General features: G+C 36.0%; 1 protein-coding gene across 6 annotated transcripts in view; it reads right to left on the bottom strand.

Annotated features, from left to right (window-relative positions):
* Positions 1–16,308, bottom strand: part of LOC105496114 (RAD21 cohesin complex component like 1) — a 36,713-nt gene that overhangs the window by 4,511 nt on the left and 15,894 nt on the right. For 3 of the 6 annotated variants that reach the window (XR_011613448.1, XR_011613446.1, XR_011613445.1), the window contains 6 exons: positions 15,074–15,300; positions 14,727–14,826; positions 13,751–13,875; positions 11,638–11,733; positions 9,208–9,297; positions 3,884–4,163 (listed from right to left, as the gene is read on the bottom strand). Coding sequence is in view for 2 of the 6 variants with exons in the window: in XM_011766226.3 (XP_011764528.2) it covers positions 3,975–4,163; positions 9,208–9,297; positions 11,638–11,733; positions 13,751–13,875; positions 14,727–14,826; positions 15,074–15,300 (827 nt within the window). In the remaining 4 variants the exon portion in view is untranslated. Of the gene's footprint in view, positions 1–2,227; positions 4,164–9,207; positions 9,298–11,637; positions 11,734–13,750; positions 13,876–14,726; positions 14,827–15,073; positions 15,301–16,308 lie in introns of those variants that run through there. The other 3 variants (XR_011613447.1, XM_011766226.3, XM_011766227.3) reach the window with 3 other exon arrangements.

The raw sequence follows: 16,308 nt of genomic DNA, 5'->3' as shown, positions 1-16,308 counted from the left end.
AAAGCAGGAATAAATGAAATGAAACAGAAAGCAGAAAAGCAAAAGAGAAAATCTTTTTAAAAGATCAATAAAATTAATAAGCCTCTAGCACAACTGAAAAGAGAAAACATATTAACAATGTCTGAAATGAAAGAGAGGTTATTACTATGGACTCCACAGACACTAAAAGGATAATAAGGGAATACTCTGAACAACTCTACACACATAAACTCAGCAATGTAGACGAAATAGACCAATTACTTAAAATAAGAAACTACCCAAACTCATTCAAAATGAAATAAATAACTGAATAATCTACCTCTATTTAAAAAATTGAATTCATAGTTAAAAAAACTTTACAAAATACAAATATCCAGATCCAGATTGTTTATGGGTGAATTCTATCAACTATTTCAAGAAGAAATAACACAAATACACACAATCTATTGTAGAAAAATAGAATAGGAGGAAACACTTTCTAAGTTATTTTATGAGGCCAGTATAACCCTGATACCAAAACCAGAAAAAGACAGTAAAAGAAAAATACAGACCAATACCAGATGCAAAAATCCTCAATAAACTATTAGCAAATCCACATGAAAGGATATTCAACATAATTAGTCATTAGGAAAATGCAAATCAAAACCATGAGATGCTCACTAGGATTGCTATAATTTTAAAAAGGGACAATAACAAGTATTGTCAAGGATATTAAGAAATTGGAACTCTGATGTATTGCTGGTAGAAATGTACTATAGCGCAGCTACTTTGGAAAACAGTTTGACAGCTCCTCAAAAAGTTAAACATAAAGTTATCATGTGACCTGGTAATTCCACGCCTAGGTATATAACCAAGAAAAATAAAAACTTATATACACAAAAACGTAGGTACAAATGTTGATAGCAGCATTATTCATAGTAGTTCAAAAGTGGAAACAATCCACATGTCCATCAGCTGATGAGTGGATAAACAAAATGTTGTATATTCATACAATGGAATATTATTTTTGGCCATAACAAGGAGTGACTTACAGATACATTCTACAGCATGGATAAAACCTGAAACTTTTATACTAGGTGAAAGGAACCAGATACAAAAGGCAAAACATTGCCAGGAGTGGTGGCTCACACCTGTAATCCCAGCACTTTGGGAGGCCAAGGCGGGTGGATCATTTGAGGTCAGGAGTTTGAGTCTAGCCTGGCTGACATGGTGAAACCCCATCTGTACTAAAAATACAAAAAAATTAGCCGGGCATGGTGGCACGCCCCTGTAATCACAGTTACTCAGGAGGCTGAGGCAGGAGAATCGCTTGAACCCAGGAGGTCGATGCTGCAGGGAGCCAAGATTGTGCCACTGCACTCCAGCCTGGGTGACAGGGCGAGACTCTGTCTCAAAAAAAAAAAAAAAAAAAAAAAAGGCAAAACATTGTTTAATTCCATTTATGTAAAACAAAAACACCTGGAACTAATTTGTGAGTTTAGCAAGTTCATAGGATACAAGGCTAATCCATAAAAGTTAATTGTGCTAATGACAAAATTATAGAGATGGAGAACAGGTTAGTGGGTTTTAGGAGCCAGGGAGGACAGTAAGGAGGGAGATGGCTGTGGCTAACAAAGGGTAGCACAAGTGATCCTTGTGATGGAACTGTTCTGTTTCTTGACTATGGTGGTGGCCACACAAACCTACACGTGATAAAATTGCATAGAATTAATACATAAACAAAATAAGTGCATATAAAACTGGTGATGTCTGAATAAGCTGGGTGGATACTGTCAATGCCAACTTCCTAGTTGTGTATTATACTAAAGTTATGCAAGATGTTACCATTGAGGTAAACTGATATATGGGATCTCTGTATTATTTCTCACAACTGCATGTGAATCTACAATTATCTCAAAATAAAGAGTAAACAAAAAAATCAACTGGAACTCTCTTACATGGTTACTGGGAATGCAAAATGGTACATCCACTCTGGAAAATAATTTCATAATTTCTTCTAAAGTTAAACATATACTTGCTATATGACCCAGCAATCCCATTTCTAGATATTTACCCTAAACAAATAAGAACTTGTATCTACACAAAAATGTACACAAATGTATGAAGCTCTATTAATAATTGTCAAAACTGGAAACAACTTAAATATCTTTCAATGGGTAAATGGATAAATAAACTGTGGTATATCTAGGCAACAGAATATTACTCAGCAATAAGTAGGAATAAACCACTGACACATGCAACCACTTGATGAATCTCAAAGACATTTATGAGTGAAAGAAGCCAGTATCGAAAGGTTACATGCTATATAATTCCATTTTTATGACGTTTTCAAAAAGACAAAAGTGTAGTCATGGAGAAGAGTGGTTGCCAGATGTTATATGGGGGAAAGGTGTTACTACAAAGGGATAACACAGAGAATTTTTTAGGGTGATGTTACTGCTGGAATCCTAATTGTGGAGATGGTTACAGGACTCTATACATATGTTAAAATTCACAGAACTGTGCACCAAAATTAAGAAGTCAATTTTTCTGTATGTTAATTTAAAAAATAAAAGAAATTTTAAAAAGGCAATTTTGCCATTTAAAATTTATAGTTAATACATTTAGAGAGGCTATTTAGAATTTGTTGTTTGCAGCATATTTCCATATACAACAACATTTTAATGAGTACCATAGGCTTCACTTTACAGTGTATGATGGAGCTCACAGAGCATAATATGAAAATGTCCTAACTCAAATTTCAATTAAGAAAAAAGGAAAACAACAGTTTTAACGTCAAAAATGTTCGGTAAACGCCAAGCAAAAGAACATTTATTTTGGTGATCTTTACTTAGACTGTAGCTGCAAACAACATGCAGAACAAGTGTCTGCTAATTTTTTTAAACATAAAAAGCAGATTTAGTTTTGCTGACACATTAATGGTGATTATAATACTCATTAAATAGTAAATAAAAAGGTTAAATGACCTATAAATAGACTAAAACCCACACAGGTAATTTAAAGCAAAGATGAGCTTTGTAACTCTTCAATTTTAAAATGTTGGATTAAAAACCATAGCATTAGGTCAAATCAAGGATGATATGCATTGCAATCAAATAAACTGTCTGTGTAGAAATAAGGAAGTTTTCATCATTAACCCCACAAAATTCAAGTAAATACTCCAATGTAAAATAGCCTTTTAAGAAACATCTTTGAATGTTTGTCAAAAACATATAGCATTTTAAAAATGCATCCTAAATGTATGCTAAATGCAACATTCAAGTCAGGGAAATGATAAATGCTATATATTCAAATCAGCTAAGTTAAAAAAATTACTTAACTGGCTGCGCAGTAGCTCAAGCCTGTAATCCCAGCACTTTGCGAGGCCGAGACGGGCAGATCACGAGGTCAGGAAATCGAGACCATCCTGGCTAACACGGTGAAACCCCGTCTCTACTAAAAGAATACAAAAAACTAGCTGGGCGAGGTGGCGGGCACCTGTAGTCCCAGCTACTCGAGAGGCTGAGGCAGGAGAATGGCGTAAACCCGGGAGGTGGAGCTTGCAGTGAGCTGAGATCTGGCCACTACACTCCAGCCTGGGTGACAGAGCGAGACTCTGTCTCAAAAAAATAAAAATAAAAATAAAAAATTACTTAGCTATAATTAAGTATTTCTGAGCCAGGTATGGTGGCATGTGCCTGTAGTCCCAGCTATTCAGGAGGCTGAGGCAGGAGAATCACTTGAGCCCAGAGTTCAAGTCCAGCCTGGGCAACATAGTGAGGCCTTTGTCCTTAAAAAAACAAAAAACAAAACAAAACAGAATTTAAAGTATTTCTTTGTAAGCATGTAGGTTTCCAATTCTAGCTATGATTATTCTGAACTACAGAGAGGAAACAGGTCAGCCTATCTATGAAATGGATCACACCTTCAGCTGCTTCCAGATGGCTTCTGCATTAAACGGAACAATCTACACAGAAATTCCAGTGATGACATAAATCTATATGTCTGGGTTTCCTTCACATGTTATAAAACATTGGTCCCATTGTAGCTATAATATCTGCATAGGGAGCACTCTGGCTCAGCTCGATAGCCCGCTGTTTTCTTAGGACAAGAAAGCTATAAAATTTGGCAGCTGCTTGTTTTCGGTCGCTATTTCTACAGAGCTTCATCAGACTAAAGGACTGCATTCCCATCTTGTTAGATTCCTGGGAAAATAGTTAGAAAAGAAGAAAAGGGAAACAAGATCATTAGAAGTAAAGCCAGCTATAAATGCATAATGAACAACAAAATATTAACATTTTGGATAAATGACTATAAAATCCTTAAGTGGAAAAAGGGAAATGACTCCTTAGTAAACATAAAAACAAAACAAGTCACTGTACACAAGCTTGGTTCATGAAGAACACACATGCAAAAGAATTCCAAAGTGTTATACAAATTTGTAATGTATTATACAAATGTTAGACCTTTTTAAAATGGATGTTAACATAAATGGCTCCTGTGGAAAGGGCAATTAGTCTGTATTTGCAGAGACAAAAAAAAAAAAAAAAAATTCCACAGGACTTTGGGAGGCTTCAAATACAGTGAAAATGATCAGCCTATCAGTCTTCTTCTACTTAAAGGTACTAGTGTTGGTGTTGACTATAAACAACTCTAGTTTCAGTGTCAGGGGATTATGACTATGTAAACAACTCCCAATTTCTTTGCACAGATTAAAAAGATGTCGGATTCACTATATGACATCTGTGTACCTACTGAAAATAACTGAGGTACAATAAAGTATTTTAATTATGGATGAAGATAATTCTTTTCATGAAGACTAAGATTTGGAATCAGATTCCTAGAGAAGTATAATTTTTTAGTTAGAAATACTGCAGTGTGGCCAGGTGCGGTGGCTCACGCCTGTAATCCTTTGGGAGGCCAAGGAGGGCAGAGCACTTGAAGTCAGGAATTCCAGACCAGTCTGGCAAACACGGTGGAACCTTGTCTGTACTAAAAATACAAAAATGAACTGGGCATGGTGGCATGTGCCTGTAATCCCAGCTATTTGGGAGGCTGAGGCAGGAGAATCGCTTGAAACCAGGAGTAAGAGGTTGCAGTGAGCCGAGATCACACCACTGCACTCTAGCATGGGTGATGTGAGACCCCATCTCAAAAAAAGAAAAAAAAAAAAAAAAGAAAGAAACACTGTAGTGAATACTGGCCAATGTCCCTAGGAGCATCATACTCCTTGGATAGTTGTGAAGCATATTTAGAAATACCATATACAAGGTTTTGCTTGTCTATAACATTCAACAAATTAATAAATTAAATACATTATTATACTTTATCTTAACCAAAGGTGTAGCCCAGGGTGAGTAACCTTTCAAAGATGGCATATCCAGCCTACATTTATTCCCTGCCTTGAGAGAAAAGATGAGAATTGGATGACTTTTTCCTCCCAGGAGAGAATAAGGACAGCTTTTTCAATTTCAAGAATTCTCTTGAAAAACCCTAAAGGGACAAATATGCAAGATTAAACATAAGTGTTTATTTGTGTTCCCTTCAGAAACCTTTCTGAAATGAAGGTAAAGAAAGAAAAAGTGACAAAGGAAGGAGACAAAGACAAAGAAAGTGGAAGACATAACTGACTTAGTAGAGTAGAGACAACTGAATCCTAAATGCTGGCAGCAGGGAAGCCAGCAAAAAGCAAGCCGATCTGAGTGAGATACAGTATCTTGGAAAAGCTCAGGAATTGGAGACATCAGTGTATCATAAACTGGGGAGAGGGATTAAGCTGAAAATAGGAGAATTCCTTGAGAATCTACTTAGGAACAGTTAGCCTTTCTGTCCACTCCACCACCTCACAGAATCAGAGACCACTACTCACATAGTAGAAGGTGTGACGTTGCCCTTCTGGAGATACCAAGCATTGAGGCTTTGGACTTAAGGCACTAGCGCTGTGGATGGTGAAGTGTCATATCACAAACAGTGGGATTAAGGGAAATTCTACACTCTGAACAGTGAGATAACCAGCCTCTCCTTTATCTCCTTTTGGTTCCTGAGCTACTGGCATCGTGCTTACATGTCCTAGGCAGTAGACTTAAAGATTACTCTGGAAAAGCCAACTATTCTAAGGGAGAACAAAACCCAGTTACATAATACAATCTGGGGAAGGTGAGGGGTGCCACCCAATGACCTCAGTATAAAGACCATAAGTCTACAAGCCTTCATGCGTATATAACTTCCAATCAGTTTTTTGGTGTCTCTATCTTAAATAAAAACAGATAATCCTAGGATCTACAAGATATTTGAGTAAAATCTCTAATATTAAACAGCAAAAAGGAATGCATTCAAGAACATCACTAAGGAAAGATAATGCAGGGAGCAGAAGTGCAATCTCTGAAGTTAAGAAGTTTTTCATTGTATCCATGAAAAATGGCTAGGATAATAGTGAGAGGAAGCAGATCAGTGGTTGCTTGGGAATGGAGGTGCCAGTTGGAGGTATGCAAATGAGGGATTCACAAGGGGCACAAGGAAACATTTTCTGGTTTGAGATATGTTTACTCCTTGATTGTGGTGAAGGTTTTACAGTTGTATGCATATGTCAAGACTTATCTAATGCATACTTTAAATAAAAATAGTTTACTGCATGTTAATAACATCTCAACAAAGCTGCTTAAAAACCTAATTAAATAATTAAATAAAAATATCGTGATGCTATAAAACAAAAGGTTAGTAAACAAGAAAAAAACTCCTGGAAAACAAAAAGGTGAAAGCAGATATAAAAATTCAGTGAAGTCTAGAAGACAAAGTTGAAGAAATCTAGAGAGTAGAAAAACACAAATAAAAGGAAATTAATATAGAGGATAAAAGATGTTTTTAAAATTAAAGGAGCAGTTCAGGACATCCAACATCTGACCCATTGGCCCTTCAGGAAGATAAATAACAAGGAAATTGAGGCCAGGAGTTTGAAACCAGCCTGAGCAACACAGTGGGACCTTGACTCTATGAAAAACTTTAAAAAATAACAGTAATAAGAAGAAAGTTCAAGAAATTTTTTAAAATTTTCTAAAACTCAGGAACATGAAATTTCCATATAAAAGAACACACTACATGGTAAGCACAACAAGTGAAAGAAAAAAAAAACCCAAAGCACATCATGAAATTCCAGAGTGCCAGGGATAATAATATTAATAATAAAAGATCAAAAGCTTCCAGAAAGAAAATAAAGATTTCTTACAAAGGATCACCAACTAAGGCAACATCTGACCTCTCAATAACATCACAAGAATCTTGGCAATGTTACAAAGCCTTCAACATCTGAGAGAAATACATTTTCAACTTATGTCTAGAGACAGTCACGTTAAAGGTAAAAGAAATGCTCAGGCTGGTATGGAGGGTCTCTATCTCTTATGAACTCTTTATCTCAGGAAATCATGAAAGGATGTTAATCACCAAAAAATTTAAGATAAAGGAAGATCAAAGCACCCAAAACCACAGAGGAAATAATACATACAGGAAAGAGACAAATTCTCATGTTTATGACAAAGCAATATCCCAAGACAAAAACTATGGAGCAGACCTAAAGAGCAACTAGTTTGTATCAATCAGAACAAGAGGATGGTGAACCCCCAGAGAGATACCTTTAAGGAAAAAAAAAAGGCACTGATGGATCACTTGATAAGAGATATTATAAAATATTATAAAACCATAAAAATGGTATTTTTGTCAGAGTTTGGTCATATTGTCTGAGCTTGGAAAAGTAATTAAAATGGGTTTATAGACTGAGCAAATGAAAAAAAATGAGGTAATGATTAACTTGAAAAAAGCCTAATGACAATCATAAACTTGACAAGAAATGTAATCACGCTATGAAGCTTCAATGTAAACTAATTTTTATATAGTATTTATGGCAGCAGCTGCTAGTTGTCCTTTAATTTCCATTCTCTTCTTCTATAGTAACGGAATTATTAGCTGGGACTAAGCTTACCAAATAAAGACTACATTTCCCAGCTAGATGCGGTAATGTGATTAAGTGCTGGTCAATGAAGCGTTAAAAGTTATAAAATTTCTGGCCGGGCGCGGTGGCTTACGCCTGTAATCCCAGCACTTTGGGAGCCCGAGGCAGGGGGATCACGAGGTCAGGAGATCGAGACCATGGTGAAACGCCGTTTCTACTAAAAATACAAAAAATTAGCTGGGCGCGGTGGTGGGCGCCTGTAGTCCCAGCTACTCGGGAGGCTGAGGCAGGAGAATGGCGTGAACCCGGGAGGCGGAGCTTGCAGTGAGTAGAGATCGCACCACTGCACTTCAGCCTGGGCGACAGAGTGAGACTCCGTCTCAAAAAAAAAATTAAAAAAAAAAAAGTGATAAAATTTCTGGGTTGTACAGTTAAAGGAAACTTTGCTGCTGATTGGAGTACAGACCTGGTGGGTAGTTAGCCATTTTGGATCTTGAGAAGACAAGGGAAACCTGGGTCCCTGACAACTTTGTTAGCATAGCTGCCATACCAGATTGAACCTTTACCTGAGATATAAACAAACTTCTATCTTTTTTAAGTCATTAATATATTGGCTTCCTGTCACAATCAAACCTGCATCATAACTATTACAAATATAACACTGTAAACACATAACACTATGCTAAAAGTATAGTAGGGAGGGGAAGGTAACTAAGTTAAACTTTTGTTTTCTGTCAGAAGAATTCAGTAAAGTTTAAAGCTGAAATACCAAGAAAGAGCACTAAAAGCATGTTTCTTAAGAATATAGATATAAATACTAAAAGAAGCAGCTTAATGTAGTTGCTTCTGGTGAGCAGGACTTAGGAGGGGTAGGACAAAGGCCTTTCTGTCTTTTCAGCCTTATTGCATGGTGCTATGGAACTTTTAAAATAATATGCATGTATTATTTTGATAAAAACATAAATTAAATTCAAAAATTACCTGAGCTGTCACTCTTGAACTGCTATCAACTAAGTTTCATGTTGAGAATTAGTTGGTATCCTGCTAAAAATGAGAATGGGACACAGAATAGATAGATATCTAAGGGTATGAGTGTGGGTAAGAAGTTGATTAGAATATGCAGGCACCAAAACCAAACTTCTATATTTAGCCCTGGGTATACTACTGAAAATCATCGCACTCCAGTGGGATGTGGCCTCAAAAAAATAAGGAAAATTACTGCGTTTTCATTAATATCTAGAAGCTTGAAGTCAGTATTTACTTATTTTTTAAAATAAAAATAGGGTTGACAAACCCTAGCATCTTACCCGTAAATGATTTAACAACTGAAGTATTCTTCGATTCCATCTTTCGGTCTCAATATTTTCTTCATTCCTCAATGACTCCTGTTTGAATGACTGATAAATAAAATATTTAATTTAAGCAAATTTTACTAAACGCTTACTATTCACCAATCATAGTGTTAGCTTCTACAAGAAACACAATTATTACAATGGGTCCTGCCAAATAAAGAGCTTATAGTCTTTATTATTTATAAAGAGAATAAGGCTAACATACAAATATAAACCACCTTTGCACAATTATACCTATACTCTCCAGGGTGTCTTCTGATAAGAGGCTCCAAAATAGGAGATTCTGCCATCTTTATTTGGTAATGTTGCCCAGGGCCTTTCAGTTACTTTGAAAAGTAAAATTAGCAAAGACAACAACTTTTGCCTAGGGCTATCCTAGTTCTGGTCAATCTGAACTCAGTTGACAGGAGTAAACATACAGCTATTTCTGCATTGTAAAGACCTTTATCTGAATTTACTTGGTAATGGAAGCTCTAAACATAACTGCTGTCTAGTAGTTTGTGTACAATTGGGTTAGAAATCTTTCAGATTTCGAGATGCCTTGTCCAAAAAAGATTAACCCACTGCCTGATTGTCTGTCATTGTTATCTAAATAAATTCTTTTTTTTTTTTTTTTTGGTATTTAAGTCTTAACCACTTTCAGAAATACCTCAATATTTAAAAATGGTAAAGTTGAAATTCTTTGCAAGAATTTATTCTAATCCCTTACAAACTAACACCTTATGATATTAGAGCAGAAACTGGGCATATGAAAGGTGTTCATGAATCTGATAACAGAGTAGGCTTACAGGGGGTTGGGGGAAGGGAAGTGGCACAAATCTGGCCTACTTTATAATTTTTCCTAAGCTAATTCTGACCATGCATCCCAAAAGCATCTGTGTCACTCTCATCACATGTCCACCGTTTGTCTAGCTTTCATGTATAGGAGCCCAGACACTTGCTAAAAGTGCTTTCAATTTCATAGACTCCAAGACAATTACAGAAAGCACCAGAATATTCTGCATGACATTTTAAATCATGTGAGGCTAAAGGGACTCTTTGACTCAGCCTGGGAACTACTGAGTCCCCATTTCCACCAACTATACCAGCTTCCTGGGCCTGCCTATGCTATATGCTTTCTTATATCCCAAAGAGACTAATTTGAAAATATGGTCACTTTATTCTGGAGAGTTTTCCAAATCCCTTCAGCTACAATTTATGATTATTCTTTTCTGGTCTGTCCTTGGATAAATGAGGACACCCACTTATTAATGTTTATTTTATTGTTAAATAAACAAATGCAGTTTTTGAAATGTAAAAACCTCTTTGTTAAAGGTCCATGAGACTCTCGCTTCACCTATAATGCACAACTAAACTAACCAGAGAAAGGCTCAGAAGAAATAGTCTGTGCATTCTGCTAAAGCCTGTCTACTTGATCTATCTGGACACCCTACAGCTGAATCTATTGTGTAGAAAGCCCAGTGGATTATTAAAACAGCTGAACTTGTGCTGTGTTGTGGTTTGCTTGACCATGTATGAAAATAACCTGCATCTATAAAAGCAAAGCGAATAGCAAGAATGAATCAACCACTTCTGGCTCAGCTGTTTGGATACTTCAGGTAAAAAGTTCAGGTAATTTATTCTGCCCTAGATTATCTAGAGAATTCGGTCTCTTTTCCTCTTATGAAAAACAATCAAATAGTCTTGGAACTCATTATATAGATAATTTTATAGAAACAAATTAATATCACGCTTACTGGGTGTTTTTATATTATTTACTAAAAAACTTTTACTAAAATTCTTTACAATCTTAAAAATGTTTTCAGTATGCTGGGACAAGACCAGAGAAATAAGACAGTTAACAAGCAGGGAGTCAGGTAAATCAGACTTGACTTCTGTCTTTGCTATTGACATGTGGCCCTCTGACTACCAGATGATTTTGTTTCAAATTTCCAGAACCCTTGTATAGATAAAAGCCTCATGCCACATAATGTTTAAAGGAAAAATTTCCTACAATTTTTGTTGTAAATAAGATAAAATTTCAAATGCCTTAGGCCATACTCTTAATATAGTTCTGTTTCTCTAGAAATGTTATACCAATAATTTAAAACAGTGATTCTCAACATTTTAAATCCTGTCACTACTTTTGATAAGCACAAAAATCTCACATTTTCCCTTAAAAGTATTTGAAGTTTCAAAATAAATTAAAGAAAGACAAAAAATCAGAGCAATTCAGAATATTTTATCAAACTATTCACAAACATCTCTGTTGTAATCACAAATTTAAATTATAAATTCAGAAAGTAACATGACAGCTTTAAAAGTCAAGTTTCAGATAAATAAGGTGTTAAAAATATTTAGGAATGAAGTTTTTAAGAACATCCCCAAGACTATACATATATTTACCAATTCAACTGGACTACATTCAATTTCTTGTGCAAATAAGTCATTCGTTAAAGATGATTCCTCAGCAGCTAAAGACACCATTTCAACAATATCCTGCTGAAGCAAATTAGGGAAAGTTAGGTAAATCTGACAGTGGTTATACAGGAACAATCTAATTTTGTTAAATGCTTTAATCATGTGAATGCTCATTTCTCAAACTAATTTAAAATACTACCCACATTCTCAAAATATTATCTCTGAAATATCCCAGATAGGCAGTCTTTGACTTAAATGTTACTGTTTTCCATATGCTTCCCATAAAGGAAGAACTTGCATGCCCCTTCCCTCCTTGTTTCCTATCCTTTTCCTTTCTTTTTCCCTCTCTACTGCAGGCCTCACATTAAAAGTCTCTACTGCTGTGCTGAGACCACTTTGCTTTGAAGCATTTTATCTAGCCCCACTCCCCTACCTCTATTCTCATGCCAATACCAGGTGGCAGAGGAAAGAGATCTGCAATAGGCAAGCAGAGAGGGAGTGAGAGTGAGGAAAGGGATATTAATATCCCTACTGAGGACCATGATAGGATTCCTGCCACCACTGCTGGAGCTGTCACGGGCAAAAGGGAAGGACCTGTCTGCTGGAAGGGGAGCGAAGACATAAAGGAAGAAAGAAAAAGAGACAGCCAGAAATTTCCTAGTCCCTATCATCTCCTTCCCTTCTCATTGCTATAGAAGCTGTCAATCCCTTTTCATCTTCAACCTGTCTCTAAGCTTCATTCCCCAGGTGTCCTCCCCAGTCTTGACTAAGGGCCTCCTCTAAGATAGTTTACTTGCTTTTTAACTCAGTTTTAAAAACTGTTAGTAAACATAAGGAGTTACATTTTATTATTTAATAAACATGTTTGTGAAGCCTTGTTTTTCTCTTTCAATTTCTATGAATATTCAATCTTTCTGATACTCTCAATTTTGCAGTTATGATATATAAAAATTCTGTTTTATGAAAATTTGAAAATGATTCATCAGAATCAATATTTTCTTGTCCCTTCTTGTTCTTGTGCTCCCATGCTTGACTATATTTCTCATTTGTTAACCATTTTTGGAAGCAAAATAAGAGTAGAATTGAAAAAGCATAAACATAGGGTAAAGGAGTAAAGGTTCAAAAGAACTGGTACATCAATCTCTCTTCTCTCTACTTCAAGCCCATGGGACAATCTATCTTGTTATATCTATGATAAGTGCAGTTATATTTTCCTTCCAAAATATCATAAACTAAACAGGTTTACCTAATCATAATTTTCGGAAGGTACACTTTAAGAAATGCCTGAGCCCAAGTGAGGGAGAGAGTAGTACTGGCAACCCAGTATCTCAATATCCAGTATATTATCAAATATTTAGTAAAATACTTTCTGTTTGAATGCACTGTGAAATTGTCTTTCCTTCCAAGGGCATTCAGTTTCAACATGGGTTGACTTTGAATTCCCTGAGTGGTTATCAAAATACAGTGATAATGGAACAGACCAGAAAAACACTGGTTTATTTTTATCTGGTATGGCTATAATATTTATATTTGTACAACCAATAAAATAACAATTGAGAAAATATTTCAAAGCAATTATTTCCAATTATGTTTTCAAATAGTAATGTTTTTCAAATAAAAAATTATATCTTAAAAAGTTTTTAAAATTTCATTTTGGTTCTAGATCTTCAAGGCCAAAGTAATCGGTGGGTCTAAAATATATTATTCTTAGAGATGTAAGGGTGAATTTACGATGAGAAGCAAAACTTAGGTATACTGGCTGCAGTTCTAAAACATTCCATGACACAAAGAATATGAGGCCTAGTAGGATTCTCAGCATATAACCAGGTTTACATACAGACAATCATTGATTTAACGTATCATGCAAAATACTAGTTCAGTATGAAACCACCTTATCTTGCGATTTACATCCTAAACTCCTGGAAAAATTCTGTAGAAGAAAATCATGTTTTACCCTGCTACTTAGTAAACAAATTGCAAAACAACTTAAAATGAAATATGAATATACAAATGTAAGAAAATATACCAGAGTCCCAACATTCCTTTACTATATCTGTAGAAAATAAAATATTTTTACGATTCTCTCTGGATAACTTACCTCAGTGTTAATATGTTTATTGGTATCCTCATAAGAGCTATGCTGAGATCCACCAATCACATCCTTCCAGGTTTGAGGTTTACTTAACTCTTGCTGGGAATTTGGCTCTTGCATCATGAATGTCTCTAAATTATCAAGGAAATAAAGACAGTTTCACCAAAATATCTTTCAAACTTGAATTGTGATATGGTTGTAACAAAAGAAAACTTCTGACAGACACGTTGGGATCCAAGAATTTAAGCAAAGGATACACAAACTTTCTTATTGCTCCCAAGTCTCACATATGTATCTTCCCTATCCTGTCCTCTGTCTCTTTATCACCTCCACTCCCCATTCTCTGCCAACCATCTCCTCTACACACACTCTCACACATTCACTCACAAGACAACATGGATAATTCAAGCCCATTGTGGTATATCGTTCAGTAGATTTAATGCCTTCAGGAAGGGTGATCAGGAAGTGGAGGCTCCCTCATCACATCAATTGGTTTTATTATTACTTTATAATTATCATGATAATAATCAGTAATTATTAATATTCCATGTGCCTTTTGGGTAGACAGAAATACCTGTCTCAAGTTAACTGTATTAAGTGCTGTTCTTATCCTTACATGACTTTTCATGTTAGTTGTTTTACACTGAAACATTATCTTGCTAGATAGAAAGATTTTCTTTTTTGAGGATTTTTGAGTACTGCCTTTGAGAGTGAAGGAGGTAGAAAAAGTGATAGTAAGAATGGTTTACATAGTATATATACTTCATCTTTTTAATGAAATCTCTGGGACAAAAATTAATCCAAAATGCAGAAAAATGCAATACTGAAGTAATAATTTCATTTAAGTTCAACTACTCTTCCAGAGTTAGCATTTATACTTGAGAACATGGAATTGGATCCCATCTTCATTTTGAAATTTAAAACATCAAATTTTTGTTGCCACAACATTCCCCTCAACATCAAGAGAATTAAGAAGTCTCACCTATGATATTTTGGTTTCCCACTTCTTCCCTTACTGAATCCTTCTGTATCATTTTTCTTCCAAGTTTAAAGCCAGAGGACAGAAAGCACTTTGTAAACAACTGTAAAAACACACACTTTTGGTTTTTTTGTTTTTGCACCAGCAAAGTAATTCAAGAAAACACAAGCACATACCTAAAAAGGAAGAACTATAATTCATACACACAATCCAGAAAATTAATTCAAAATGAGGAAGTACTTCTTTGGAAGTTTAAATTCTGTTATATATGTATGTAAAGATGTGTTTATTATTTATTTATTTATTTATAACCAGACATTGCTGTCATGTAGAAGGATAGAAACTGTTACCATTTTCAGTTCAGCATGAATCAAATCCTGGGCAGCAGTTGATAGAAGTGTATCCACTCCTCCCCTCTTCTTCCACATCATCAATCTTTGGGTAGGAGGTGCAAGTTCCAAAACCATGAGGGTGTCCGCAAAGGAAGTAAGCTGTTTATGTATAACTTTGCTACTGAGCTCCTTGACAGGATCTATGAGCAATCTCCTCTTTTTACCTTTCCTTTTCTCAGCAATGTCTAAATATAAGAAATAGGCACAAATGTGATTGGTTATACAGCTTTCTAAAATCATATTGTAGACACTAAATACTTAAGAAATTTCTAAGCCAGGCACGGTGGCTCATGCCTGTAATCCTGGCACTTCAAGAGGCTGAGGTGGGCAGATTGCTTGGGCCCAGGAGTTCAAGACCAGCCTGGGCAACATGGCTAAACCCTGTCTCTACAGAAAATACAAAAATTAGCCACACATGGTAGCATGCACCTGTAAACCCAGCTACTCAGGAGGCTGAGATGGGTGGATCCCTTGAGCCTGAGTGACAGAGGCTGAGGTGAACTGAGACCACACCACTACACTCCAGACTGGGCAACAGAGCAAGACCCTATCTCCAAAAAAGAAAAGAAATTTCTACCACTGTACAACATACAGTGTTGCATTGGAAAGAAAATCCCTTCTCCCCTCTGAAAATTATGCTGAGCAACCAATAGCTGATACATTTTGTAAGGTGTTGCTTGGAAGTGCTTAGAAAGGGATCTACCTGTTAAGTGAGCAACTGAGGAAATGTGGGGAAGAGGGAATTCAACCTATCTGGAGGTTCCTTAAAATGCTTACGTAATAGGATAACTTTCTACAATGCTAATTTGTATTTGTCCAGTGTATTTTTCCCTCTCCCACTGAAATTCATAGACATTCCAAGCAGGTTCCATAGGATTTCACTCCATCAGGGAATTTTAGCAGGCAGAAAGCAGAAGTTAAGCTTTTCTTTAGTAAAGCTTTAAAAGGGGAGAGAGGGTTAGATTTCTCAGAATGGATAAAGATCCAAGATCAATGGAGCCAAAAGGTACAGGAACCTGCTTGCTGGTTGATGTGCCTCAGTAAAATCCCAGGAACGAGGCAAGATACCGGACAGGTTGGCTATGTGATGATCCCCAAGGCTATGTAAGCTGGAGCACTGGGAACTACAAATTGGTATGGCTGATAACCAGAGGTTCCCTTCCACCTTCCACCTTCTATACCCCTCCCCCAAA

This window comes from Macaca nemestrina, chromosome 15, assembly GCF_043159975.1.
Source record: "Macaca nemestrina isolate mMacNem1 chromosome 15, mMacNem.hap1, whole genome shotgun sequence".
NCBI classification, from domain to species: Eukaryota; Metazoa; Chordata; class Mammalia; order Primates; family Cercopithecidae; genus Macaca; species Macaca nemestrina.
This window is presented reverse-complemented; position numbering and strand designations above follow the sequence as displayed.